Source organism: Diaphorina citri, unplaced genomic scaffold (assembly GCF_000475195.1).
Source record: "Diaphorina citri unplaced genomic scaffold, Diaci psyllid genome assembly version 1.1 scaffold83, whole genome shotgun sequence".
NCBI classification, from domain to species: Eukaryota; Metazoa; Arthropoda; class Insecta; order Hemiptera; family Psyllidae; genus Diaphorina; species Diaphorina citri.
Genome location: NW_007377520.1, coordinates 643,555 through 670,969, shown reverse-complemented (window position 1 = coordinate 670,969; position 27,415 = coordinate 643,555). Strand labels below are relative to the sequence as shown.

General features: G+C 40.2%; 2 protein-coding genes across 2 annotated transcripts in view; both read right to left on the bottom strand.

Moving 5' to 3' along the window:
- Positions 1-733: 733 nt before the first annotated feature.
- Positions 734-22,184, bottom strand: LOC103523441 (gastrula zinc finger protein xFG20-1). The gene is made up of 9 exons (XM_026832929.1): positions 22,146-22,184; positions 21,658-21,798; positions 20,566-20,667; positions 16,273-16,374; positions 15,083-15,160; positions 5,067-5,822; positions 4,047-4,601; positions 1,859-3,008; positions 734-1,662 (listed from the first exon to the last, which is right to left on the bottom strand). The coding sequence occupies exons 1-9, from the start codon at positions 22,182-22,184 to the stop codon at positions 1,133-1,135; spliced, it is 3,453 nt and encodes a 1,150-aa protein (XP_026688730.1). The 3' UTR covers positions 734-1,132.
- Positions 22,185-24,254: 2,070 nt separating this feature from the next.
- LOC103523431 (histone H3.v1-like) overlaps positions 24,255-27,415 on the bottom strand; it is an 8,637-nt gene continuing 5,476 nt past the window's right edge. The window contains exon 7 of the mRNA XM_008488477.1: positions 24,255-24,428. Within this exon, the coding sequence (XP_008486699.1) occupies positions 24,255-24,428 (174 nt within the window). The remainder of the gene's footprint in view (positions 24,429-27,415) is intronic.

The window sequence follows — 27,415 nt, the reverse complement described above, 5'->3', positions numbered from 1 at the left end:
ATTTATTCCAGACGTATTTATAGTTAAAACTCCCCGGCCGACTCTTTTCCGGCGTCTTGGACTTGTTTCGTATGTTTTTGGCTTCGGCGGGGCCTTGAAAATTGTCTTCGTTTTCGGCCTCGGAGGGAAAATCGTCTTCGTTTTCGGCCTCGGCGGGAAAATCGTCTTCATTTTCGGCCTCGGAGGGAAAATCGTCTTCGTTTTCGGCCTCGGCGGGAAAATCGTCTTCGTTTTCGGCCTCGGCGGGAAAATCGTCTTCGTAATAAGTCAGCTCCTCTCGCTGATCTTCGTCCAGATCAATTTTTTCTTCTTTGATAGTCACACCCTGAAATGCGGAAATGGGACAACAGAGAACAAGTCTCAATATATTCGACAGCTTGGTACAACTTGGCTTCAACTGAACGCGGACGCTTTTATTTTGGTTGACAATTTAGAATGTAACAAAATAATACAAACATTATTGTAATGGAAAGTAGTATTAATTTCTATTTTCCCCTTTTGTTATAACTTAAAGCAGGTTTGAGTATGTAACTGTAAACATTACCTATATTAATTTTTAGACATTTTTTACGTACAAATTGTTCATTACTTGTAACATTCTTAGAGCCTACTAACCATATTTACGTAAATATGGCATACTTTGTATTAGGATATTTACGTAAATATGGCATGCCTTGTATAAATATTTACTTAAACATGGATTGTGTTGTTTGTTTTTCATGCATTTCTCTCGATATTCAAAATAGCAACAATTAATGTCAACAAATTTCTCTTTTCTGGTACGATTTTTTTTTTTTTTTTTTCAGATTCTTCAACAAAAAAATGTGTGAACAAAATGAAATCCAACTTTAAGTAGGTACAACATTATGAAACTAGACGTACTCTTTTGCGGAGAGCTTTGTCGTGTAAAAAAATAGCCCACTCCTAAATAAATTCAGCTCAATAGGTAGATATAGCAGTGTTATGGATATATGTCTTCTACGTTGGATTTCAGTAATATTTTTTCAGTCCCTACAAGGCCTGTTAAGCAAACAGGCTGTTGAGGCTTTTGACAGGGTACTTGTAAAGGCTTTTAACAGGGCTGTTGATCTAACAGGCTGTTAGGGGGCTAGTAAGGTTGGTGAAAGCCACCCTAGAAGTAATACATGCTGGCTCGTTCCAGTTTGAGTGGAAAGTTAGCACTCTGTATTTGATGTATGCTAAGTTCCGCTGCTGCCTGTGCTGCTTGCTGTGCTGCCTGCGCTTGTACCTGTGCTGAATGCTGCAGCTGCTGCTGAAGTACATCTTGTTCCGACATGGAGCTAGTACTCGGATGTGGCACCAGGGGATTCGGAGCGCTCGTGTTGCCCCCCTGGTTCTGTTGTTGTCCCCCAGTCCCACACACCAGCTTGTGGTTTCGGAACAAATGTTTATTGGTGAACGTGAGGTTGCACTGTTTACACGTGTAGGTCACGTGACCGCCGCCCCCTGGTCCGTTGCCATGGTGATTGTGCGTCTTCATATGTTTGTTCAGATAGCCCTGGAACGGGAACTCTTTGTTACAGTACTGGCATACGAACTTCTTCTCCAGCATGTGTTTCAAATGAACCGTCTTGATGTGAATGTTCATCTGACCGACCCTGGTGAACTTCATGGAGCAGAACTTACAGTTGTACGTCACACCAGAGTGTGCCACCTTCTGGTGCGTACCGAGATGTATCACCTCTGCTGAACAGATGTCACACACCTTCTTCTCTTGCTTCTTGGGTTCTATGTGTTCCTTGATGTGACGGTAGATCATCTTCTTGTGTTTGTGATAGAATCCGCAGATGAAGCAGAGGGCAGCACTCTCGAAGCCACTTACAGTTGTACGTCACACCAGAGTGTGCCACCTTCTGGTGCGTACCGAGATGTATCACCTCTGCTGAACAGATGTCACACACCTTCTTCTCTTGCTTCTTGGGTTCTATGTGTTCCTTGATGTGACGGTAGATCATCTTCTTGTGCTTGTGATAGAATCCGCAGATGAAGCAGAGGGCAGCACTCTCGAAGCCGCCATGTTTCCCCGTCAGATGGCGTAGGAGTAGCTCGTAGGTTCTGAACGTGACGTCACAATGTCTACACTTGTAGATGATGGGCCCGAACAGTTCTCTCTCAGACATGGAACTCTCACTCGAGTCAGACTCGTAGCTTGAGAATGCAAAGTCTGACATTTCATCCCCTGTGGTCGCTTTCTCTCGCTTGATCTTCTCCTTCTTCTTTTTCTTCTTCTTCTCCCGCTTCTCCTTCTTCTTCCTCTCGACAGGTGGTTCCTCCTCGACCTCGGGAATATAATCCGTATCCGAATCCTCTACAGTAGATTTCCGTCGTGACGGTTTTCTCTCGCAAGACTTCTCACGATTCTCCTTCTTCACACTCGGAGGACCAACACTCTTCCTGCTCCGGGCTTTCCGCTTGGCTAAGGGTTTATCCTCGAGATCCGAGACAGATTCTCCCATCTCGGCCGGGACAGGTTCCATGGCGCGGTTCTCATAGTTCTTCATGATGACGGCCAGATAGTTCTGTGACTTGGCGGAGGACTTGTTGACCAGGGTGCCCAGGTTCGACTCGAGGACGGTTTTCAAGTTCTGTGTCCGCGCGCTGGCGGGTTTGTTCTGTGGGTTGGATAGGAAGTGACTCCCGAATGTCCCACTGTCAGCATCGCTATCCGAGGCGGCAGGGCGCCTGGTGGTGCGGCTACGGGACTGTCTCCCATCTGACGCGGGGGTATCGCCCAGCGGTTCCGACTTGACAACAATGCTCCCCGTGTTGCCAAACGTTGCGCCCCCGACCTCTACCGGGGAGACACCGTCCTCTTTCTTCACCACGATGTTCGGATTGAATGCCGTGTACTCATCCACATCGGAATTATCATCGTCATCATCATTGTCGCGGTCGCCCAGTGTGGCGACAGGTCGGTGGTTATCTTGTCGCGGGCCAGACGCTGATCTCGAGATGGAAGACTCCCTCGAAATATCATCGGATGATTCCTGAAATATTTATACCAGGGCGTTTGTATTGGTGAAGAATAAAATGTATCATAACTAGAATCACATTAGTTATAGTCAATAAGAGAAATCAAATGCTAAGGAGACAAATCTAAGAACAAGGCCTACTGGGCATTACAAGACATAGCGTTAACGTTTTAAATTCATACAACTAGCATGGTTTGTATTCACAAATCTCATTACAAAAGTTCATACCTGTTCAGGTTCATATAGAAGTTTTCATTACTAAAGTATCTATTATTTATATAATTAAGGGTCCATTAAGATGATAAGAATGGCATACATGATGTATGTATCAGGTATCTCACTAATGACATATTTTATGTACATATCTCACACGGCGAAATCAAATACATGGTCAAAAGTTCAATATTTGCATTCTGATCAAGACCTTTATAGGAAATCTTAGTTTATCTTAACTTGGAGTTTGAAGTAGATCTTCAAAAATGATATTCGAGTATTTTCGGATTTCTTTACATTTTTCATAATCCAAATGATAGACACTATCAATTTATTTTTTATTTTCAGTCATAGTTTTATAAGAATAGACAGTGCTCTATTTAGAAGCCTAGAAGCTTTTAATTCTATCTAATTTGCTTCGTTTCTCTGTTTTTTTCTAGTTATTTTACTATTGGGATATAAAATATCAATAAATAATATCCATTCAAGTTTTACAAGATTATGACACTGGATCATAAGCTTTATTTGTTCAAAAATATTAAGAACTTACAAAAAACAGATTTAACAAAACTAAATTTACAATAACCTAATTTTAAACAAAACTAAATTTACAATAACCAAATTTTAACTTAACAACTTAACAATTACTCATATTAAAGAAAATAACAAAACCTTAATGTTACGAATTTTGGTAAAACAAAGAGAAATTTGAAATTATCTTAGGTCTTAGGGAGCTTTCAACAGTATTAGAGATGTGAAAAGCCCCAGAATCAAGCATTTTCCCTGTTCCATGTTTCAAATGTAAAGGTTAAACCTTTATTCCTAAGTCATGGCACTTACCTCCCCTTCCTTTTCCAACGACTTCAGATAGAAAGCACATTTCGCCATGTGCACCTTGAGCGAAACATTAAAGTTAAATCCATCGCCACACACGCACTTGTACTTTCTCTCCACTCGATGCGTGCGCATGTGCCGACGCAAGTACTCTTTCAGTCCGAACGTTTTGCCGCAAACCTCACAGCGCGGGCGTTCTTCTGGGGTTTCCGTTAGATGCACCGCCTTCACGTGGTTGCGCAACTCCTGCGTACGTCGGAACGGTTTCACGCAGTACTCGCACGTGAAGCGAGGCGGCTCGTGACAGAGCTTGTGCTCCGCGAGGTTCACGACACGCGCCGAGCAGATCTCGCACACTTCCTTCTCGCGGACATAGTCCGTCTGTCCGCCCCCGTGCATCTGCTTAATGTGTAGTGTCAGTGTGGCCCGGGTCGCGAACACCTTGGCACACACGAAGCAGAGGTTACTCTTCTCGGGTTTCTCATTGTGGACTGTTCTCAAATGACCGCACAGACGGACATACTTATCGAACACAGCCTGACAGATGCGACACGTGAAGGCCTCCTCACGAACAGAGTAAGCGAGTTCAATAGACATTTGGTTTATTATTGTTTCTACGATATATTATTTTCATCAAACGAATTCAATATAAGTCATAAAGGAGCTATGTACAGAAAAGATATCAAAGAGACTTGTACAGGATTTCAAGGAGGACAAGGAACATACAGAAAGGATTTTGAGATTCCATTAAAAGTTTTTCTTTATAAGTTCCTAAAATTTTAAAAATCTTTAGAAGAATCTTAATTATTTGTAAAGTGCGCTAGCAGGCGGGCAAACGTCAAGAATTCGACTGCCCCCGTGCATCTGCTTAATGTGTAGTGTCAGTGTGGCCCGGGTCGCGAACACCTTGGCACACACGAAGCAGAGGTTACTCTTCTCGGGTTTCTCATTGTGGACTGTTCTCAAATGACCGCACAGACGGACATACTTATCGAACACAGCCTGACAGATGCGACACGTGAAGGCCTCCTCACCAGCAGGCTCTGTCACAGTGGGCTTCTTAGCCATCTCCTTCTGTTCGAGTTTCTTCTCATCATCCTGTATAAGTTCCGCATCGTTCCACCTCGGGGACACGCCCATGGTGAGCAAGGTTCGCTTGACGAGTCTCGTTTTCTCTCGACTCCACACGAGGTCAGTTCGTTCATCCTCGACATCACCCGAAGGCTTCCGACTCAAGGGAATAGGGTTCGCGAACACACCACCGTTGGGTCGTCGGATGAACAGATAGCGCGGTTTCATGCAGGGTTTCATATCGTCTGAATCATCACCCTCATCGTCTTCATCGTCCGAGGAGAATTCGGCGCGCGCATCCAGTTTTAACAGATTGAACTCGGCTTCTTCCTCATCATCATCATCTTCCAAAGGTTTCTCAGATATCCTAGGTGAGCTTCGTACGCCTTTCCTCACCTCGACAGGGATTGTCATCTTATTCAGCGATTTATTCCAAACGTATTTCACCTCGACAGGGATTGTCATCTTACTCAGCGATTTATTCCAGACGTATTTATAGTTAAAACTCCCCGGCCGACTCTTTTCCGGCGTCTTGGACTTGTTTCGTATGTTTTTGGCTTCAGCGGGGCCTTGAAAATCGTCTTCGTTTTCGGCCTCGGAGGGAAAATCGTCTTCGTTTTCGGCCTCGGCGGGAAAATCGTCTTCGTAATAAGTCAGCTCCTCTCGCTGATCTTCGTCCAGATCAATTTTTTCTTCTTTGATAGTCACACCCTGAAATGCGGAAATGGGACAACAGAGAACAAGTCTCAATATATTCGACAGCTTGGTACAACTTGGCTTCAACTGAACGCGGACGCTTTTATTTTGGTTGACAATTTAGAATGTAACAAAATAATACAAACATTATTGTAATGGAAAGTAGTATTAATTTCTATTTTCCCCTTTTGTTATAACTTAAAGCAGGTTTGAGTATGTAACTGTAAACATTACCTATAAGATATTTAAGACTTTGTTTAGACTGCGGCAGTAGAGGGACTTCTTGGTCTCATTCTGGCAGTATAAACAAGGTATATTCTATTCTATTACATTTTTGACAAGGAAGTATACACTAGGAATCAGCTCAAGCTTGACTGACATAACTTATCGAAAGGAGTAAATGAGCAATAAATTAAATTTCACCCCAAAATTCTAGTTCTTTAAACATAACTTAGACACGATATAATTCTTGGGCTTTTGTTATGTCAATCAAGGTATGTTTAAGGATTTTTTTATTTTATTAGTACTGAATTCATGGATTATCTGGGTTAATTTTATATAGAAAAATAAAAGATTTCTACAAATCTGAGACCATATGTACATACATATGTTTAACATGAAATTTCCATTCAACAAAATAAAAAACAACACTCTTAAGAGAAGAAAAAGGAAAAATGGAGATCCAAACAAAAATCGAGAAAATAAGGGCCATAACCATAACCGTACATTTCTTGTGGGGGCTTCCAATGTATTCCTTCTGAATTCTGACCTTATGTTTATAACAATAACTCGTAGACAGATCTGAATTAGACCTTTAGAAAATAACTTTGAAGTTCTAAACCTACATATGTACAAGAGATCTTCAGTAACAGTGTATCACAGCATTACTAAATGGCTCCTTTGCAATCAATTTCCAATTTTCCACATTTCAATAATCCTTTTACACTGGTAATGCCGTCACTGATCGCTACTCTATTAAACATTACTTAAATGCATCCTTTGCAATCAATTTCCACATTTCAATATTTTTTTTACTTTCTATTACCCTTACGTATAGGGAACCTATACAAGGTAATGAGAAAGTATTGCAATCGGTCCAAATTTTTATACATTGGTAATGCCGTCACTGCTCGCTACTCGATTAAAGTAGCTACTCAATTGTCCTCACGAGGCTGAGTGCATTATATCCGGTTCTATCTTGTGTTCACAAATGGACTTACCTGTACTGTGTTCATATCAACGCACTCTTCGTGTTGAACGCAGCGTTACACGCGGTACATTTGTACGGATGCGGCACCTGTACGTCATTCGAGTGCACGCGTAGGTGACGCTTCAGATATTTCATGAACGGGAAGTCCTTGTTACAATACTGACACACGAACCGTTGTTCCAGCTGATGCTTGAGGTGAACCGCTTTGATATGAATGTTGAGTTCCGCCTTGCGAGTGAAACCTGAACTTCTATTTCGAGGTAATATAGGCCGGGTGGCGTTTCGAACGCGTGCGCCTCCCGCCATGCTTGATAATGTAAATTCTAGTGAATAGCATATTTGTGGTCATCCTCATAGCTCCACGCTTGTTGTTGTCCGCCCATGGGCTGCCCCATCCCTCCGCCCGGGGCCCCATAGCCCGCCCCCGGGCAACACTTCTTCTGGTGATTCTTGAGCGACACCATATGGTTGAACGCCACCGAGCACAGCTTACACTTGTACGGTCTCTCCCCGGTATGAATTCTCTCATGCCGCTTCATATACCAGTAGAAGTTGAACACCTTGCTGCAGAACCCGCACACAAATCTTTCCTCTAGCTCACTCTTCATATGGATACGCTTGATATGCATGCGTAGGTCACACTTCCGCGTGAAGACACGACGGCACTGCGAATCTCCCCGGTATGAATTCTCTCATGCCGCTTCATATACCAGTAGAAGTTGAACACCTTGCTGCAGAACCCGCACACAAATCTTTCCTCCAGCTCACTCTTCATATGGATACGCTTGATATGCATGCGTAGGTCACACTTCCGCGTGAAGACACGACGACACTGGGAGCACTCGAACGAGAGACCCGAGTGTGCGCTACGTATGTGTTCCGCTATATGCAGCACCTCCACCGAGCAGACCTCGCACAGGATCTTCTGTGTCTTGCGAGGCAACTGATGCAGACCCCGCAGGTGGGATGTCAGCGAGTGAATGTTCTTGGCAATGTGTCCGCAGAAGTAGCACAGGAGGGACACCTCATAGGTCGCGTGCGTCGCCTTGTAATGCCGCATGAGGGCGTCGTGCGACTTGAACGCGTCCGCGCAGAACCGACACGTGAACACCATCTCTTCAAACTGTAACGCCTCGACACCATCACTTTCGTCAAGGGTCTCGTCAAATTCGTCATCACTCGGGTGATGTCGGGCGGGATCGTCATTCTCCGATTTGACCCTTCGGCGACGCTCCTGACTCGTATCTCCGTCACTACTCGAGTTATCCGGTTCACTTTTGATTCGTCTGCGTCCGGTGCTACTCGTGGATGATCGGCGAAATTTCCGATGTCGCCATTTCTCCGCTTTCTCCCCGGACGTTCCGTTCTTGGCGGACGTTTTACCAAGTTTCTTCTCGTTTTTCTCTTTGTCGCTTTTGGTTTCATTGCGGTTTGATTCTCGTTTGGTTTTGGATTCTCCTTCCTCTGAGTCCGACATTTTGATGCGCAACAAATCCTGAAATCCGGACGGATTTTGTTTGTAAATGGGAAGGGATTATTATACTGTCTTTCCAACAATAGAGTGCGTGGTTTTGGATTCTCCTTCCTCTGAGTCCGACATTTTGATGCGCAACAAATCCTGAAATCCGGACGGATTTTGTTTGTAAATGGGAAGTTGGGAAGGGATTATTATACTGTCTTTCCAACAATAGAGTGCGTGTGTGGTGTGGGATTTGATTGAAAGTAATGAGATTGTAACAATATCTGAGTATGTTCTCTCATAACTGAATACATTACTTCCCTTCCTATAGGATAAGGAAAGTGATAAAAGGTTAGACTCGCAAATAAACAAGACATCACTCGGGATAATACATATTTCCAATACAAACGGATTTTTGAAAGATATATAGAAAATTTTCTGAATAAATAAATATGGTAAAAAATAATACTAAAAAACTAAAATAAATACGTTAGGTAAATGTATAACATAGTTAGATACGAGATACATGTTTTTCGACACGACATTAAACTTCATTTCTCTAAAAAGGTACACAGCTCGGCTGTAGGCTACTTGCGTACTGTCCCAATTTTAACCTGCGGTACGCAAGTAGTGATTCAGTGGTGGAACAGGGCACTATAGGCCAGTAGTTTTAGATTCGGTATAATGTAAGAGATTTTCTTGAAAGAGTTCACAATTATAGCAACTATGTAGGTACAATTTCGAACAACTTATTAAAGTAATTCCACTATTTTTTTCTGGTGGAACAGGGCACTATAGGCCAGTAGTTTTAGATTCGGTATAATGTAAGAGATTTTCTTGAAAGAGTTCACAATTATAGCAACTAGGTACAATTTCGAACAACTTATTAAAGTAATTCCATTTTTTTTTTAAGAGGTTTGACAGAGGGAACTGTAACTGCTAGGGTCTTATCGTCCCGAAATCGAAGAAAGAAGGAAGACAGGGTAGGAGGAAAGCCAGTCGTTCCGAGAACGAACATCATCCAATCAGGATAAAATCCGCCCCGGGCGGGAATCGAAAAGCGGCCTAGCGCTTACAAGGTAGACGCGCCACCAACCAAGCTAACTGGGCAGGCAGAATTCCACTTAGCTTAGAAGAATTTAGTTCGAACTTTCATCTATCTAGAATCTAGTGTTAATATACTGTAACTGCTAGGGTCTTATCGTCCCGAAATCGAAGAAAGAAGGAAGACAGGATAGGAGGAAAGCCAGTCGTTCCGAGAACGAACATCATCCAATCAGGATAAAATCCGCCCCGGGCGGGAATCGAACCCGCGGCCTAGCGCTTACAAGATAGACGCACCACCAACCAAGCTAACTGGGCAGGCAGAATTCCACTTAGATTAGAAGAATTTAGTTCGAACTTTCATCTATCTAGATTCTAGTGTTAATATTTTCTCAGGATTTATTTATTAGCAGGATCTCTCATTTCTTCTATGATCTTTGCCAATTTCCAATTCCGACGGGCAACATTCATTTAGTGTTATCGCAGTAGGTAATTAATTTATTTTATAATGCCTACTTTGTTTCATAGATTATTTCATATTTAATCTAGAATCACATAGCAAGTATAATTCAGGTTTAATCTCGATATAAGAAGTATTCATCATTTTAAACATTTAAAATCATTATCATAGTTCGTCATATCAATTTAGTTCATCAATTAAACGATTATTTCTTTCTCAGGATTTATTTATTAGCAGGATCTCTCATTTCTTCTATGATCTTTGCCAATTTCCAATTCCGACGGGCAACATTCATTTAGTGTAATCGCAGTAGGTAATTGATTTATTTTATAAAGCCTACTTTGTTTCATAGATTATTTCATATTTAATCTAGAATTACATAGTAAGTATAATTCATGTTTGATCTCGATATAAGAAGTATTCATCATTTTAAACATTTAAAATCATTATCATAGTTCGTCATATCAACTTAGTTCATCAAATAAACGATTATTTCTTTCAATAGTAAAGCAGGAATCATGTAGGGGTTTATGGTTTGAATCAATTGCTGAAAATAGTATAATCTTAATAATATGCGAATGAATTGTTCATAAAGAAACATCCGAAAAACATAGTTGGGGGTTGGAGAGATGCTAAAAGAAACACTTTCGAAGTTGGGATTAGATTAATATTTCGTTAATCAAAGGAATAAATACTGGGCGAAAAAACCTACTGACTGTCCGTAGTGTAAAAGCGTCTCAAAGGGAAGAAAAAATATCCCCCAATATTTCAAAAAAAAAAAGGTAACTTTCTCTCCTGAGAGGGAAAACATTAACAAAAATCTGACAATGAAAAATTCTCAAAAGTGTTTCTTTTTATCGCATCTCTGTTCAAAACAAACCATTAGAAATAATAGAAAGTAAAAACATCAACGTAACATAAAACACGGAGAAAAACACTCGAAAGAGAAACAGTTTGATAGAGAAAAGAGAAGAGGAAACAGACAGATCAACCTAGTCATTCTGGCAAATAAAGAACATTTGATAAGTGTGTGGAAAGAAATGCAACAAGATATGAAAAGACAATAGAATATACATAAACATAAAATACAGCGAAAGTTTTAGGCAAGGTAAAAAGACAGGAAAATTTTGACAATTTTCTGTAAAAATTAATAAAACTAAAAAATAATAATAATAATAATAAAACAACCTTGTAAATTGATTTGAAAAGTGTAAATCTTGTGATCAAAATTTTGTAAACGTAAAACTGTTGTAAATTGATTTGAAAAGCGTAAATCTTGTGGTCAAACTTTTACAAATTTAAATCTTTTGTAAGTGTAAAACTCTAGGAAATTAATTCATAAGTGTACCTACCTAAATCTTGTCATCAAACCTTTACAAGAGATAAATCTTTTGTAAGTGTAAAACTTTTGTAATTTGATTTGTAAGTGTAAATCTTGTGATCAAACCTTTATAAGAGATAAATCTTTTGTAAGTGTAAAACTTTTGTAATTTGATTTGTAAGTGTAAATCTTGTGATCAAACCTTTATAAGAGATAAATCTTTTGTAAGTGTAAAACTTTTGTAATTTGATTTGTAAGTGTAAATCTTGTGATCAAACCTTTATAAGAGATAAATCTTTTGTAAGTGTAAAACTTTTGTAAATATTGATTTGTAAGTGTAAATCTTGTGTAAATTACCTCCCAGAACGTCGCTTCAAATATACATGTCTCGGAGGAAACAAGCCAAACCCAAACTATGGAAAAGTAGTAAGTATATAACACTTGTCAGTAGGTATATGTGGTAGCTCAATGCTCACTCACTATATTTTACTATAAAATATAGCGAAGCCATATTTACTACCACTAGCCGGTACGAAGCTATACTACTTGGTATTGTAATGAGAAAGTATTGTAATCATATGAATTTTTTTTTCTTCTTTTTTTATCCTTTAAATCACTAAGTACCTACATGAGTTATACAACGAAACCAGACCAAATCACTAAGCAGCCCAAGACACGTGTTTCGTCCTTATTTGGACTCATCAGTTGGACATAGCTGGGGATTGAACGATTGAACCCGAGAACCTTGGATTAGGAAACAGAGACCTTTACAAGCAAGCCACCAAGACTTGGTGGTGTGATATGGTTTCGTTGTAGTATTTAAACCCGATACTCAAAGAGGTTCTTACACCATTACATCAGAAATTACATTAGAAACCATTACCTTAGAAATCCCACCAGAGTGCAGGGACGAAAAATAAGTCCAAATAAGGACGAAACACGTGTCTTGGGCTGCTTAGTGATTTGGTCTGGTTTCGTTGTATAACTTATGTAGTGATTTAAAGGATAAATGTTAAAAATAATAATAATTGTTACAATCCTACATACAGTTCATAAAAACAAAAACTTTCAATAGAATATTTATGTTAAATAAATAGGTTCTAAAGTGGATACAATGAGCACTAGGCGAGGTTATAACCAAAGGCACGCAATCTTCTGAGTGTCACAAAGCATTGCTTGATCCAACTTTCAAAGGATCGTATTAAGCAGAAAATTACCATCCAAAAATATGTGAATTTTAATCCACCAAAACATTGTTTCACGAGTAGGAAGGTCATGTCACAGGTGGAATTGAACCCACGCCTTCCCGATTACCAGACAGACATTGATACCAGACACAAGGAAAGAGATACTCTATTCTTTCTTGGTATAAAAATAAAAACACAACAATAGGTTCCACACACTTATCTCTACAAATAATCCTAAAGAACATCAAGAAAAGAAGATAGAGAGAGAGAGAAAGAAGAGGAATGAGACAGACGACAGAGAAAGATAAAAGAAGGTGATTGACTTTATTTCGCAAAACGTTAACTTCCATGAGATGTCGAGTAAATGTTTCCAAAAAGAATTTTTTAATAATAATAATAATAATAATAATAATAATAATAATAATAATAATGATAATGATAATAATAATAATAATACTCTTGAGTGGACGGCAACCACTAGGCGAGGTTAACGCCCTAGGCGTTCTCTACCACCTAACCCTTAGAGCTCCATTATTATGTGGTCAAATTCTCAAATAATTGAGGATAAGATTCCATACCTCGGCTGGGATCGAACCCACGCCCTCCTGTTTACCAGGCGAGCGTCTTGACCACTACGCCACCGAGGCAGATTTTTTGTCCTAAATCTATTAACTGTATAAGTAAATACGGAAGAAAGGACGATACAGGCTGGTATCCTCCCTGTTTGAAGTCCCCCAGCCAGGACAAAAACCAGTCTATAAAAATGTAAAATGTGATAGAAATTTTCGTAATGTATATATTGATTCAAGTTCTCTTGATGCTAAAATAAATGATTCTAAGCAAAGATTTTTTGTCCTAAATCTATTTAACTGTATAAATTCGGACGAAAGGACGATACAGGCTGATATCCTCCCTGTTTAAAGTCCCCCAGCCAGGACAAAAACCAGTCTATAAAAATGTAAAATGTGATAGAAATTTTCGTAACGTATATATTGATTCAAGTTCTCTTGATGCTAAAATAAAAAAAAAAAAAAAAAAAAAAAATGTAAAACTTTCAAGATTACTTGGCAGTCCTCACTTTTTTTCCTTTAACGTGGTAGCCGCGGGGCAGAGCAACACGAGAAAACGAGAACAATTTTTTCCCCCTCTCTGAGAATCAAACCCGAAAACTTCTTGGTTTACTTCAACCCCGTCAAGTGGTAAAACTTGATCCCCCCCTTCCCCCACTTTAACGAGTTCAGTCTCAAAAAAAAAAAGCGCTCGGTAGCGGTAGCACGGTACACAGGTAAGCGCTTGTATACAAAAAACTTTGAAGTTTTTGTTTTTAAAATTCCAAGATGGTGTGTTTTTAGGCCAATTCTTGGTTTACTTCAACCCCGTCAAGTGGTAAAATTTGATTCCCCCCCCCCCACTTTAACGAGTTCGGTCTCAAAAATAGCGCTCGGCAGCGGTAGCACGTACATATGTAGGTAAGCGCTTGTATACAAAAAAACTTTGAAGTTTTTGTTTTTAAAATTCCAAGATGGCGTGTTTTTAAGCCAAAAAATTCTAGAATTGGGAACACAAGAAAAATTTAACTCTTGTCATCCAATTTCTTTTCACAGCTCCCCATTAATTTCATGTTCAACCAATGAGCAGATCTTGAAAGTTTCACGCAAGAGAACCACTTATGAACATCCCAATTTAAAACTTTATTGAACCCGAGGGAGAGTGGTCAAAATGAATAGTTTAGTGGGACCTAATTTAAGCACAAATCACCGGTCAAAAGTAATTTTCCATTTTTGGTACTCCTGTCAGAAGAACATCAAAAAATGAAAATTTAAAAAAGGAATTTTAATTGTGTTAAGCATAAATGCTTGTCACAAATGTCGTTCCCTGCTTAATGCACTACGCTAAAAGCTAAATTTTATGGCTTGACTTGGACTCGAACCACCAACCTCCAGATCCGAAGTCCACCGCGCTAACCACTACACCACTGAGGTTGGTAAATTTAAATAGGCTACAACTCCGACCCTGGTGGTCGGATCAAGCGCAAACATGTACCGAAAGAATTTAATTTTCATGCTGTTAAACATGATGAGTCACAATTAAGTAGGGGGTTCCAAATTTTTATTTAAGATTTTGAAGTTGACCCTCCTGAGGCCGATCCTAGCTTCAGCCGAAATTTGGCGTGTAGGTACATAGGTACTTCAAATATGGCATTTTAAAATATGGAAAAAAAAAACACTGCAATAAATTTCAGCTTCCCATCTTTAGCTGTTCAAAAAATATCCAGGGGTGATTATTATTAAATGTGTTTATATTAGACATCCTAGGTTATAAAGTTATGAAATAGGTAACTACAAAACTTATTACCTTTATATGATACAATGGATACACGTTCCATGGATACAATGGATACACGTTCCAATGGATACAATGGAACGTGTATCCATTGTATTTGTATCATATAAAGGTAATAAGTTTTGTAGTTACCTATTTCATAACTTTATATCCAGGGGTCCCGAGGCTTTATAAACACTCTGTATTTATGATTTTCATAAGTGGTTCTCAAGATAGGTAGGTAATTCAAATAGAGCAGGAGTGTTACTTACATAGGCTGTGGGACCAAAGTCCATTCCATCACTGACGTCAGACTTCACGTCTTCATTATCACTGTCTGAATTGTACCGCTGAAACAAGAAATGAAAAATACGGGCCATAGTTGGTTGGTGTTGGTGTTGTTGTTGTTGTTGTTGGTGTTGTTGTTGGTGTTGTTGTTGGTGTTGTTGTAGCGGTGTAGCTGCTTCAAGGGGGGTTGATGGTCTCTAGTCAAGATTACTCGGCCCATCCCGAACCACAGTCAACTATGATGATCTGTGCTTGAAGCATCATAAACCCTGTATTGTTTTGTACACCTGCCTCGGTGGCGTAGTGGTCAAGACGCTCGCCTGGTAATCAGGAGGGCGTGGGTTCGATCCCAGCCGAGGTATGGAATTTTATCCTCATTGATTTGAGAATTTAACCACATAATAATAGAGCTCTAAGGGTTAGGTGGTAGAGAACGCCTAAGGCGTTAACCTCGCCTAGTGGTTGCCTTCCACTCAAGAGTCTATTATTATTATGGTACCTGAGATCAATCAATGTGATTTCTCTGCTTTCTTTTCTTTCTAGTCGGTGAAATTATTACCATGGTATCTTAAGGCTAAATAATTGAGAAATCACATTGATCATAAACCCTTTGTAACCTAAAGCTAGCCACAGACTGGTTAGGGTTCGGCTGCTGATCCCTATTTATAGTCTGTAACCAATAATCACCACTCATTCCGATATGGTTTCTTTGTTCCACAGTAACTTTCAGATTTGGATTTCAACTCAGCCAACCTTAATACCCTGGAGACTCGCGCGTCTGCCTCGCAAGCGCTAGGTCGCGGGTTCGATTCGCGAGTCGTAGCCTACCGCTGGAGTAAAGATATTTGTCAGTTCTTCAGAAAAGGGAAAGCTGGTTCGATTTACGTCCGGGACAAAATCTATCCTAACACAAACAGGGTTCGTTCTCGAAACGGCTGGCTTTCTCCTATCCTGTCTTCCTTCTCTCTTTGCTTTGGAGGCGATAAGACCTTGGCAATTACAGCTCCCTCTATATCAAACCTCTTTTTTAAGGTTTTAAACGGTAACTGCGATATTATCGTTCCGGAATCGAAGAGAGAACGAACACAGAATAGGAGAAAGCCAGCCGTTCCGAGAACAAACCTTATTTGTTGAGGATGAAATCCCCTTCAAACTTTCAAACAGGTACACTTACCCGCTTCTTCTTAGCATTCTTGGCGGTCGAGGTGGTTGTATTCACAGATTTCCTACTCACGCTCGACATATACCCGTCCGTGTCTTCATCAGTCGTTACACCCTGTAGAGAATTAAGAGAAACTTAATGATCACCCTGTATGATAATAACAGTGCTTCTACTGATTGGATAGGACTCAAGACTACCTCATGGCTGTTGCGGGGCCCACTCAGCCTCGTGAGGAAAATGAGTAGCTATGACATATAAATGTGCATAGCAACCGGTGCCAGCATGGTAGATAAACATTGGATTTTACGGATTATTAGATATTGGGAAAATCCTACAATGCTGCAGTGAGCACCAAAGTTGTAATATAATAACACAAAGAAACTGCATTTACATTTATACTGCTTCAATAGGACTGAAAAGTCCCTTTGCTGAAGTAGTATCCTACCATGTCCTCATGATGGTTGGGTCTTCAACCCACAACCTGGAGTGTGCTGTTCTAAACAATTGAGACTTCACATGGTTCAGCCAAGGATCATCAACCTCCAAAACTCAAAGACAAGTTTGACTTGGGCAGAAGCTACTACAAAAGCTACCTACCATTATTATCAAGGTAAAATTTTCAGACAATGTTGACAATATTTCATACCTTGGCTAGGATACCCTCACATCCATGCTCTCAATTCTTTTCTCAATGTAACAGAATCCCATCTTTTCTTTCAACAGCACTACAAAATAATAAAAGCATGAAATACTTAACCTATTTAAAAAAAAAAAAAAAAAAGTTATAGGTACTTACGGTGAAACAGAATCTACAAAACTCCGGCTCGGTTTTCTTCTTCTTTTTGGCTCCCTTTGTCAGTCTGGTTCTTCTCTCCTTCTGAATGAGGCTGGAGAATATGGACTGGCCCCCGACCAGGGTGGGGGCACTCTCCTCATGGTATAGGTTAGTAAGACCCTGAGGGGAGAAAGAAAGTTGTCAATAAGAAACAAATAAAATAGGTTCCATTGAAGGCTCATCATGCAAGAAGTGTCTACCCTACAATTCACCAACAAGCTGCCAGCCTCTTCACATTAATGTCTCTCAGGTACTGGAGAATATGGACTGGCCCCCGACCAGGGTGGGGGCACTCTCCTCATGGTATAGGTTAGTAAGACCCTGAGGGGAGAAAGAAAGTTATCAATAAGAAACAAATAAAATAGGTTCCATTGAAGGCTCATCGTGCAAGAAGTGTCTACCCTACAATTCACCAACAAGCTGCCAGCCTCTTCACATTAATGTCTCTCAGGTTGAGTGGTTTCGGGAAAAACCAATATACAATTTCCAGATGGTCAATTAATCACCCATCTGGATATCAACCACGGACTACACACACAACATTGCTCAACTTCAGTGATCTATTGGTTGACCTGGTGCACTGCTGGTCACTCAGATATGCTATCACCACTGGCTAAAATACAGTCTTTTTTCCATTATGCACTTCAACACTTGTGTGTCATTCACACCAAACACTGTCTTTGGTTTTCTATTTGACTCCTATTTTAATATAAGAGGGAGAGGGAGGGGATTTTTTTAACTAGTCTGTCTATTTATTTATTTTTTACACTTAAGTGTAGTAATACATCCTGATTAAAGTTTGCTGCTGTTCCCCAGCTTCTCTTTTACTATCCCATGGAGAGTCAAAATTATCTATCACAAGAGTTTTCTCACCTTAGGTGGTTTCTGTTCATACTCCTCATCCTCGTCTTCATCATCCTGCTCGGCAAACGACTTCTGAGGGCGCGTTGACCTCGATGGTCTCGTCCGCCTGGCTAGGGGCAGATCTTCTGATTCAGGAGACGAGGGAGGATGCTCTTCTGGCATGGCTTCCATGGAAACATCTCCGTTACCACTGGTTTCCATGGCGACGGAAGTGTTACTGTTGACCAGGGAAGGTGGGAGAGACGGCGAAAAAAAAAATTTGGACAGGATGCTCGGATTTTCTCGAAGGCACAAAAAATGGCGTCTTCACAGAGCAATGCTAATCTGCGGCGTTCTCATACAAAAAATTAAACTAAAAATACAACAACAAAAACGAACATAAAAAACTCTCTACACACAGAACACGAGAGTGGAAATACGAAATAATCTTCTCGTGACTCGGCTTGGCTGTATTCGAAGCGGAGGAGAGAGAATTGTTGAAGAACATGCGATGCAAAGACCGGACGGTATTGAAAGGGATCGCGGACGGAAGAAGAGCAAACTCTTCCAGCTCTTGGACGGGACGAATTGTCGGAACGGGGACGACACGACGGGCCGCTCAAACCGGGAATGATGGCTTTTGGCGGTCACGATTCCGGTTAGAATTGAAGATGAAAGAGACTTGTTTTTAATTCGAGTGAATGGCTTACTTCAAGGGCTAAAAGTAAAACCCCTGGCGAGTAAGCTTGGACGTCTTTAGTTGAGTTAATAAAGTTTTTCAGGTGGGGATGCCAGGACAATCCTTTTCGAGCAGGATGAATGTTCCTCTTTGTTCTCTTTCAGGATAAACATACCTTCCCTTTTGCACTACTCTTGTGCTTTTCATCTCACTTGAAAAGAGCGACCCGGACTTTCATATTCTAATTCTGGGTCATGATGAACATTTTTAGGCCGAAAAATCCAGATACTATCTCATGAATTCCTTCGTCTACAAACGCAACCTCTTTCCATTTCTGGGAAACCTTTCCTTCCAGTCCTTCGTTGGAACATCTCTCACCCTTCGGTGAAAGGCAAAGGGTTAACAAAGCTCGGACCTTTGACGGCACTGAAGCGATGAACTTTACATTAGCCCACTCTGGCCAAGTCGAGTCATTTGATGTTTCAAATGACAGCACAACTTTATTAATCGTACGGTTTAAGGTTCGGAGGGTAAAGGGTTAAACTACGTTCGGACCTTTGAGGACACTACATGGACTTTGAATTAACCCACTACGGACAGGTTTGTCCGATCATTCGGTAGGTAAAGGTTCGCTTGTCCCTTTCAATGACTGCTTCTTTTTCGGCAGTAGTGTCTCTTTGGTCACACCGTCAATAAGGTGTTACAACTACTTCTTCGGTGGTGCAGTGGTCAAGACGCTCGTCTGGAAAACAGGAAGGCGCGGGTTCAATCCCAGCTGAGACATGGAATTTTATCGTCATATATTGAACTACTGTCTCGGTGGTGTAGTGGTTAAGCCGCTTGTCTGGTCAACAGTTCAATACCAGCCGAGGAATAGAATTTCGTCTATTTGAAAATTTGGCCACCATTTATATACATGAGAATTTGACATAATAATGGAGCTCTAAGGGTTAGGTGGTAGAGAACGCCTTCGGAGTTAACCTCACCCAGTGGTTACCAGCGACTTAAGAGTCTATTATCATTACTTGCTTCACGGTAAGCATCAGTCGTTTCAGTACTCTCAATGACTGTGTAGTGATAAGAATTTACTTAATCGATACAATCCATTCTATCCAATCTTCATGTAATGTCGTCGCCAGCGGTTAGGTTAGTGCCAAAGGCATTTCCCATCCCAAAAAATCTTACAAATGGTAACATAATGTACATATAAGTACAAAATAAAGTTTGATCAAGGGTGGGGTTAATGCCTATTGCCTATGGCATTAGGGCTCCTTAAAAAAAAAAAAAAAATTGCCGCCGGGACAGCTATCCCACGTCGTCCGAGCTCATCTCAGCCCAGTACATAAACACACCCTAAAGACATTAGCAATTATACAGAGAAGTTAAATGCGTTAAAAAAAAGTGCCTCCTTACAACAGGAGGGATGTGGAAGTGTGTGGGGCACGGTTTGCCCTGTTTTAACGCAAACTAGTTTGCCATGCAGAAGGTCCCGGGTTCGAATCCCTGCCCACCATCAACAAAAATTTGCACTTGTATGTCGATTGCAAATATTTCAACGGGGTAACTTTCTGGTGTTCTCGTGTTGACCCAGCACCTAAATGGGAAGTATTATGTCTCTTATCGCCCATCTGATGAGGGACATACTACGGAATGGGCATGCTACGACATACAACACATGCCGCTATTGTATCACTACTACGAAGAAAAAAACGGCGGTGAAATATTCATCTTTTTATTAAATCAGGACAATAAGACCTCTGTGGCTAGTTTCCTTTATCCTACTTATGTGGAAAATCCTACTTATCCGAAATTCCACTCGGTAGGACTAGTGTGCAAGCTTCTACTGGGATAGGACTGAAAAGTCCCTTTACCCCCACAGTCTAGTAATGTGAAGTAATATAAACCTCCCCACGGTTTATTGTAAAATAATAATTAACTAGATACTCACTCTCTTCTTCTTACTGCCACCTCGCCTACTGGTTGTAGACTTCCGACTTGTTTTACTAACACTCGACAGATAGCCGTCCGTTTCCTCGTCATCTGTGACACCCTGTACAGAAAAACAAACAAGAATATTATTGAAACACCCTGTATTACAATGTAATGTCCACTAGCCTGGAAACTTACTTGAAAGTTAATTTGATTTTTTCAAGAGGGAAGTGTAACTGCTAAGGTCTTACTTATCGTCCCGAAGAGGGATAGGCGAAAGCCAAACATTCTGAGAACGAAAACTACCTGTTATCTGTGACACCCTGTACAGAAAAACAAACAAGAATATTATTGAAACACCCTGTATTACAATGTAATGTCCACTAGCCTGGAAACTTATTTGAAAGTTAATTTGATTTTTTCAAGAGGGAAGTGTAACTGCTAAGGTCTTACTTATCGTCCCGAAGAGAGAGAAGAGGGATAGGCGAAAGCCAAACATTCTGAGAACGAAAAATACCTGTTTAGTATAAAATCCTCCCCAGGCAGCAATCGAACCCGCGACCTAGCGCTTACAAGGCAGTTGCGCTACCCTAAAACCTAACTAGGCTGGCGATGGGTGTTTGTTTCTGTTGAAAGATGCACCTTAAAATCCGTCACACATAAGAAGAGTAGTCAAAGAAGAGTAATGATATTAGAAGAGTAATGATAATAGAAGAGTAGTCGAAGAAGAGTAATGATATTAGAAGAGTAATAATAATAGAAGAGTAATCGAAGAAGAGTAATGATATTAGAAGAGTAATAATAATAGAAGAGTAGTCGAAGAAGAGTAATGATATTAGAAGAGTAATCGAAGAAGAGTAATGATATTAGAAGAGTGGTCGAAGAAGAGTAATGATATTAGAAGAGTAATGATATTAGAAGAGTAGTCGAAGAAGAGTAATGATATTAGAAGAGTAATGATCTAGAGTAATCTAGACTTTCTAGACTACACACTACTAAAAGTCGCGGAACTACACTTCCAGTATGCAATGGGCCTTAGATAATAAACTCCAGTCCTTTGGTAGGCATCCCGAAATTATTTGTATTTCAACTCCTTGGATGCTATACTCACCTTTTTCCTACCCCGATTGGTTTTCCGTTTGGACACAGTACTCCTGGCGTCTGAATCATCATCACTGGTCGGATCCTTATAGTTGGATCGTCGCTTGCCTTTACCGGCTGACGTAGGGGTCGCAGGAGTAGCGGGAGGTTTCTGCACAGAAAACAGAATGAAAATCAGACAACAGAAACACAGAAAATAGAATTCTTCTTAGCCTTTTTCAGAGTTCAGACAGGGTCGGGGTTTTAGCCAGTCTGTCAATATTGAGTCTCAAAGGACTAGGGTGATAGCTTTTGGCTACAACATTTTGACGTCCTTTGCTCTCAACCCTTAGTGTTTCTTTAACAAGGGGAATTTTACGCTGGTATCCTTCCTGTTTAAAGTCCCTTAGCCAGACTAGACTCGTAGATTCGTATAAGCTTAACCCATCTGTGGTATATTTTGATAGCTACACACAGTATTACAAAAACAACCACCCAGTAACATTGTCACCTAGCAACCAAATCAACAACTGAAAAACTCTCCCAGTTCTGAGACATCTTTTGATCTGTACATAATTCTCTGTTCACATTTCTCTTTCAATAAACCTTCTTAACCTTCTCCTTATCATACAAACTCTACCCTTGTCCTTTGTTCAATCCTTTCTACAATTAAAAGATACAACACCATCCTTCAGGGCTGCTTGCCCCCACACCTAAGCCTCGGATGTGGACTTTTTGTATACGGAGAAGGGCTTTTAGTGTATGAAGTTAAGCTGAGACCGAACTGGTCTACACAATGTTTAACATCCATAACTTCCAGATCAATCTACAATATCCGTATTCAAGAGTTAGGCAACCAACACCAGGTTGGGTCACAATTCAAAGGGTTTTTACGAGGTTGGATTGGCTGGACATTCAAAATAGGTGAAGTACGTCATACCTCTCATTACTAGTAGTTCAAGGATCGATGTGCCTTGATTCAAAGAACATATGTACCAAATTTCATCAAAATCGGAACAGGCAATCGGGAGTTATAGCGGAATGTCCACCACTTGAGGAGTGGGTGTGGCAAAGTCCAACGGGGGATAGATGAGATCATCTTGGTGATGGTGGTGAACAGGCCTGTGAAACAATAAAACATTAATAAAAAATGTGTTTTCGGATTAACCTACTTACTTTGTCAAATCATGGCTATCAATTTTGATTCACTGCTGACTGTTCAATGGAAAATTTGGCACATAAGGAACAGAAAATGTTTTCCATCAAAGAAAACAATATAATAAACACAGAAAAATGCACAACCAGAACCATGAACAGCCTGAAGCCGAGTAGACAAATCTACTCTGCTCCACGGCATTTCTGACCTGACCAATATGTGGTTGTTTTCTTTTGAATGTCTTCTGCCCTCATTAAAGATTACAGCATTTATAAATCTTTGAATTTAGGGCCAAGCTCTTCTGATGTAGCTTTTTTTGTGAATGCCAAAGCATGAATTTTACAATAAGATCTTGTTGATACTCACATGTGTTTATTTGGATCATCCACACCTCCACCCCCTTCTGACGGAGGCATATGATCCTGATCATCTCCCTCGTACTTGAACGGAGTGTTCACGTCATAGTCCACATTGCCGCTGTAATCCATAATTGCTGGGACTATGGGGCACTCGGGTGAAATCAACTAGGACACTTCAACGGGTCCTTTGGGGGTGGTCACTACCTCCTCTGAGGTAGAGAAAATTGGACCTTGTCTAACATAATTTTGACGGTTTGATCACAGTGTTGAAAACTTGGTGACTCAATGGACCATAACAGATGTTATTGAAGTCATTCAAGTCAAACTATCACAGGATTTTGTCCAATTTTTCACATTATTGAGTACTGTGTTCTAGACTGCAAGAACTGGAGAGTGTGTCTATGCCAAGGATGTTTACATTAGAGCTGGTCTATACCTGTAACAGAAGAAAAAAAAATAATGATAAAATAGGAAGAAGAAAAAAAATACAATCTACAGTAAAGAAGAGGTCAAGATTAAAATAAATAAACAATTGATTTACCTTTCAGTTCCACTTACTATCAAAATTTACAAACAAATCTAACAATATTCCTTAGGTAGGTACCTATATTTATTTTATCAATGAATCACAATAACAAACGTTAAGAAGAAGAAACAGTAAATAAACAACTAAACAAGAGTATATAAAACCTACTAATACATTGTTACTTGTGTTACTCTACATTGTTACTTGTGTTACTCTACATTGTTACTTGAATGATAGATTGAAGATTCTGTTTGTGAAGGTCCATCTTGACTGGGTAGGTTGAAATGATAAACATATACTTCTTCACTATTTCTTTTGTACATACAAAATAGTGCACCTACTTTGTCCTCTTATTGTACCTTAGGTAGGTACCTACCGTAATAAATAAAATAAATATAGGTACCTAAGGAAATACAAAATAGTGAAGAAGTAGAAGAGTAATGATATTAGAAGAATAGTCAAAGAAGAGTAATGATATTAGAAGAGTAGTCGAAGAAGAGTAATGATATTAGAAGAGTAATGATCTAGACTACGCGCTATTAAAAGTCGCGGAAAACTCCAGTCCTTTGGTATGCATCCCGAAATTATTAGTATTTCAACTCCTTGGATGCTATACTCACCTTTTTCCTACCCCGATTGGTTTTCCGTTTGGACACAGTACTCCTAGCGTCTGAATCATCATCACTGGTGGGATCCTTGTAGTTGGATCGGCGCTTGCCTTTACCGGCTGACGTAGGGGTCGCAGGAGTAGCGGGGGGTTTCTGCACAGAAAATAGAATCAAAATAAGACAACAGAAATGCAGAAACTACACCAAGAATAAAAATCAATGATCATGAGTGAAAGTGACCCGGATTCCTCTTGAATGACTACCTACCAATATGCAGGTACCTACAATACTTATGTGGAGTAGGTACAATAAGAGGACAAAGTAGGTACGTACGGCTACAACATGTAGTAGGTACATCAACAAGACAAAGTAGGTACATCAACAACACAAAGTAGGTACATCAACAAGACAAAGTAGGTACCTACATTCAAAACGTGTTTTGGCACTAAAATCTGACCATCGAAAATTTGACCCGATTACATTACTTTCCTTCCTATAGGTTAAGGAAAGTAAAAACCATGACCTTTCAAAGACACGGTTATTCCAATGGTACCTAACGCACTTGCAATGCAAAAAGTACCGAGTTCCATAACCACTACTGACAAAAGAAAGGATAAAGAAAAACCGCACATCTCATATTTTTGAAGATATGTTCCAGAATTCTCTCAGGCTACCATCATACCTTCCACCTTGAAAATGTCATCGGGAAGAAAGAGGTAAAGAACTGCACACATGAAGTCACTTCTCCACAAAAATCACCTCTTCACACAAAAAAAAAAAAGAAGAAAAAAATAGTAACAACAATAATAATGATAAAATAAATCCCATCCTCTCTCATCCTTGCCTTTTCACTCCACGGGCGGGAACAACTCTCCCTCAGCGCGGACACAAACGTACGTTCGCCTTTTACATCCATTGGACAGCGGTCCTCGCTTCACTTCGGCCCGGTGAGGTAGGGGAGTGAACAGGCTTCGGAGCACCGCGCATGAATGTCGGGACGGACAGAAGCAAACGGGCTTCCCCTTCCATACTCGAGGGCCTCGCGGAGTCTCGCGACCGGAGTTGATTTTTATGTTCCTTCGCTGTTCGCTTCGTTTATTACTGCTGTTATGCTACGAATGTGCATAGGTGCGGGGTAGGTCTCTCCGATGATAGTAAGTTAATGTCTATTCAGAGAATCAGAGTTGATTTTCATGTTCCTTCGCTCCGTTCCTACTGCTGTTGGGCTGTACGAACGTACAGAGGTACGAGGTATGGCTCTCTGATGATATTTCATATCGATTTAGAGTTCATTTTTCTGTTCCTTCGCTCCGTTCCTACTGCTGTTATGCTGTGCGAACGTACATCCGTCTATCTAATATTTCAGGTCTATTCAGAATACTATTTCTACAGTCTCTCCAGTTTTGGATACCAAAAATTTTGGTACAGTATCCAAAACCAAACAAACGTACATACATACATAACATGAATACTGCTGTTATGCTGAACGAACGTACATACATAGGTACGAGGTACGCCTCTCTGATATTTCATGTCTATTCAAAGCACTCTTTCTGCAGAGTATGAAAATTCTTCTGTCATCTAGGTATCCAAAATACTCTTAAACGACTCAACCTACTATCCGTCTTCATAACATCACACCATTTCGGGTCTACGCGTATTCAGAACAGTACTCTTCACTGTCTTGTTTTGAACAAGGCTTCTGAGATCAATTCATGAATGTGAATTCTCAATTTCTTTCCAAAAACGGTATATTTATGCTAAAGAAATTGAGGAATCACGATATTCTTCAATTTTTCTGAAAATATGTATTTAGCACCATAAACATTGACTTTGGTTGATATCTGGATGAGTGACTGTCCGATTTTTACCAAATTGTTACAGTCGCGTCCTTGCACGCGGAATCGAATGGTGAAACTTTTAGAACTGTCCGACTTAATGTAATAGAAAGTCGTGTGATGTTCACACCAGATTTTTTTGAAAATTTTTCCAAGTCCAAAATCGACCGCCTACGGCGGCCAAAAATTTCCTATCTTGAAATACTCCCCGTGTAATGAGGGATCATTAAAAAGTGTCCAAAAATTGAACTTTTTTTTTTTGAAATTTTTCTTCTAAGCCCAAAATCGACCGCCTACGGCAGCCAATTTTCGACCAAAAATTTTCTATCTTAAAATACTACCCGTGTGATAAGGAACCTTCACAAAAAAAATCTGGTGTGAACATCACACGACTTTCTATTACATTTGCAGAATACGTAGGTATTCGAACCCGCAACTTCTCAACTGTAAGTCGGACAGTTCTAAAAGTTTCACCATTCGATTCGGCGTGAAAAATCACATGGGATCAACTATTCACATGCTTACTTGTTAATGGTTCACAAATAAAAGAGAAATTTGTTGACACAGGGGAGTATCGAACCCGCAACTTCTCAAATGTAAGTCAGAGAGTGCTAAAAGTAGCACCATTCGATTCCGCGTGAAAAATCACATGGGATCAACTATTCACATGCTTACTTGTTAATGGTTCACAAATAAAAGAGAAATTTGTTGACACAGGGGAGTATCGAACCCACAACTTCTCACCATAAGTCGGACGTACTAAAGTGAGCCCATTCGATTCGGCGTGAAAAATTCACATTGATTAGAATATTCAAATCCGACATGACCAAATGTTTTCGATGTCTCTTACCGTTTTTACCGAATGAGGGTTAAGCAACAATGACCTTTGGTTAATATAGGATGGGTGACTATCGATTTTTACCAAAATTTTACAGTCGCCGTCCTTGGACCATAACGGGATAGCATACGCAAATTCATCGCTTTACGGGACAAACCGTTCTTGAGATATTTTTGTCACAACCTTTTCAACTTTTCCAAGAAAATGAGAGGTTAAGCAACAATTACTTTGGTTAATATCTGGATGGGTGATTATCCGATTTTACCAAATTGTACGTCGCGTCCTTGGACCATACCGGGATAGTGGGATACCAAATTTTACGACAAACCGTTCTTGAGATATTTTGTTCACAACTTTCTTACTTTTTCCGCATTAAACTGTTAGTACGTAATTCATACGTTACGTACGTACGTAACGTAACCGTACAGGAACCACTCGGGCTAAAACCTTTTTTGGAATCAGGG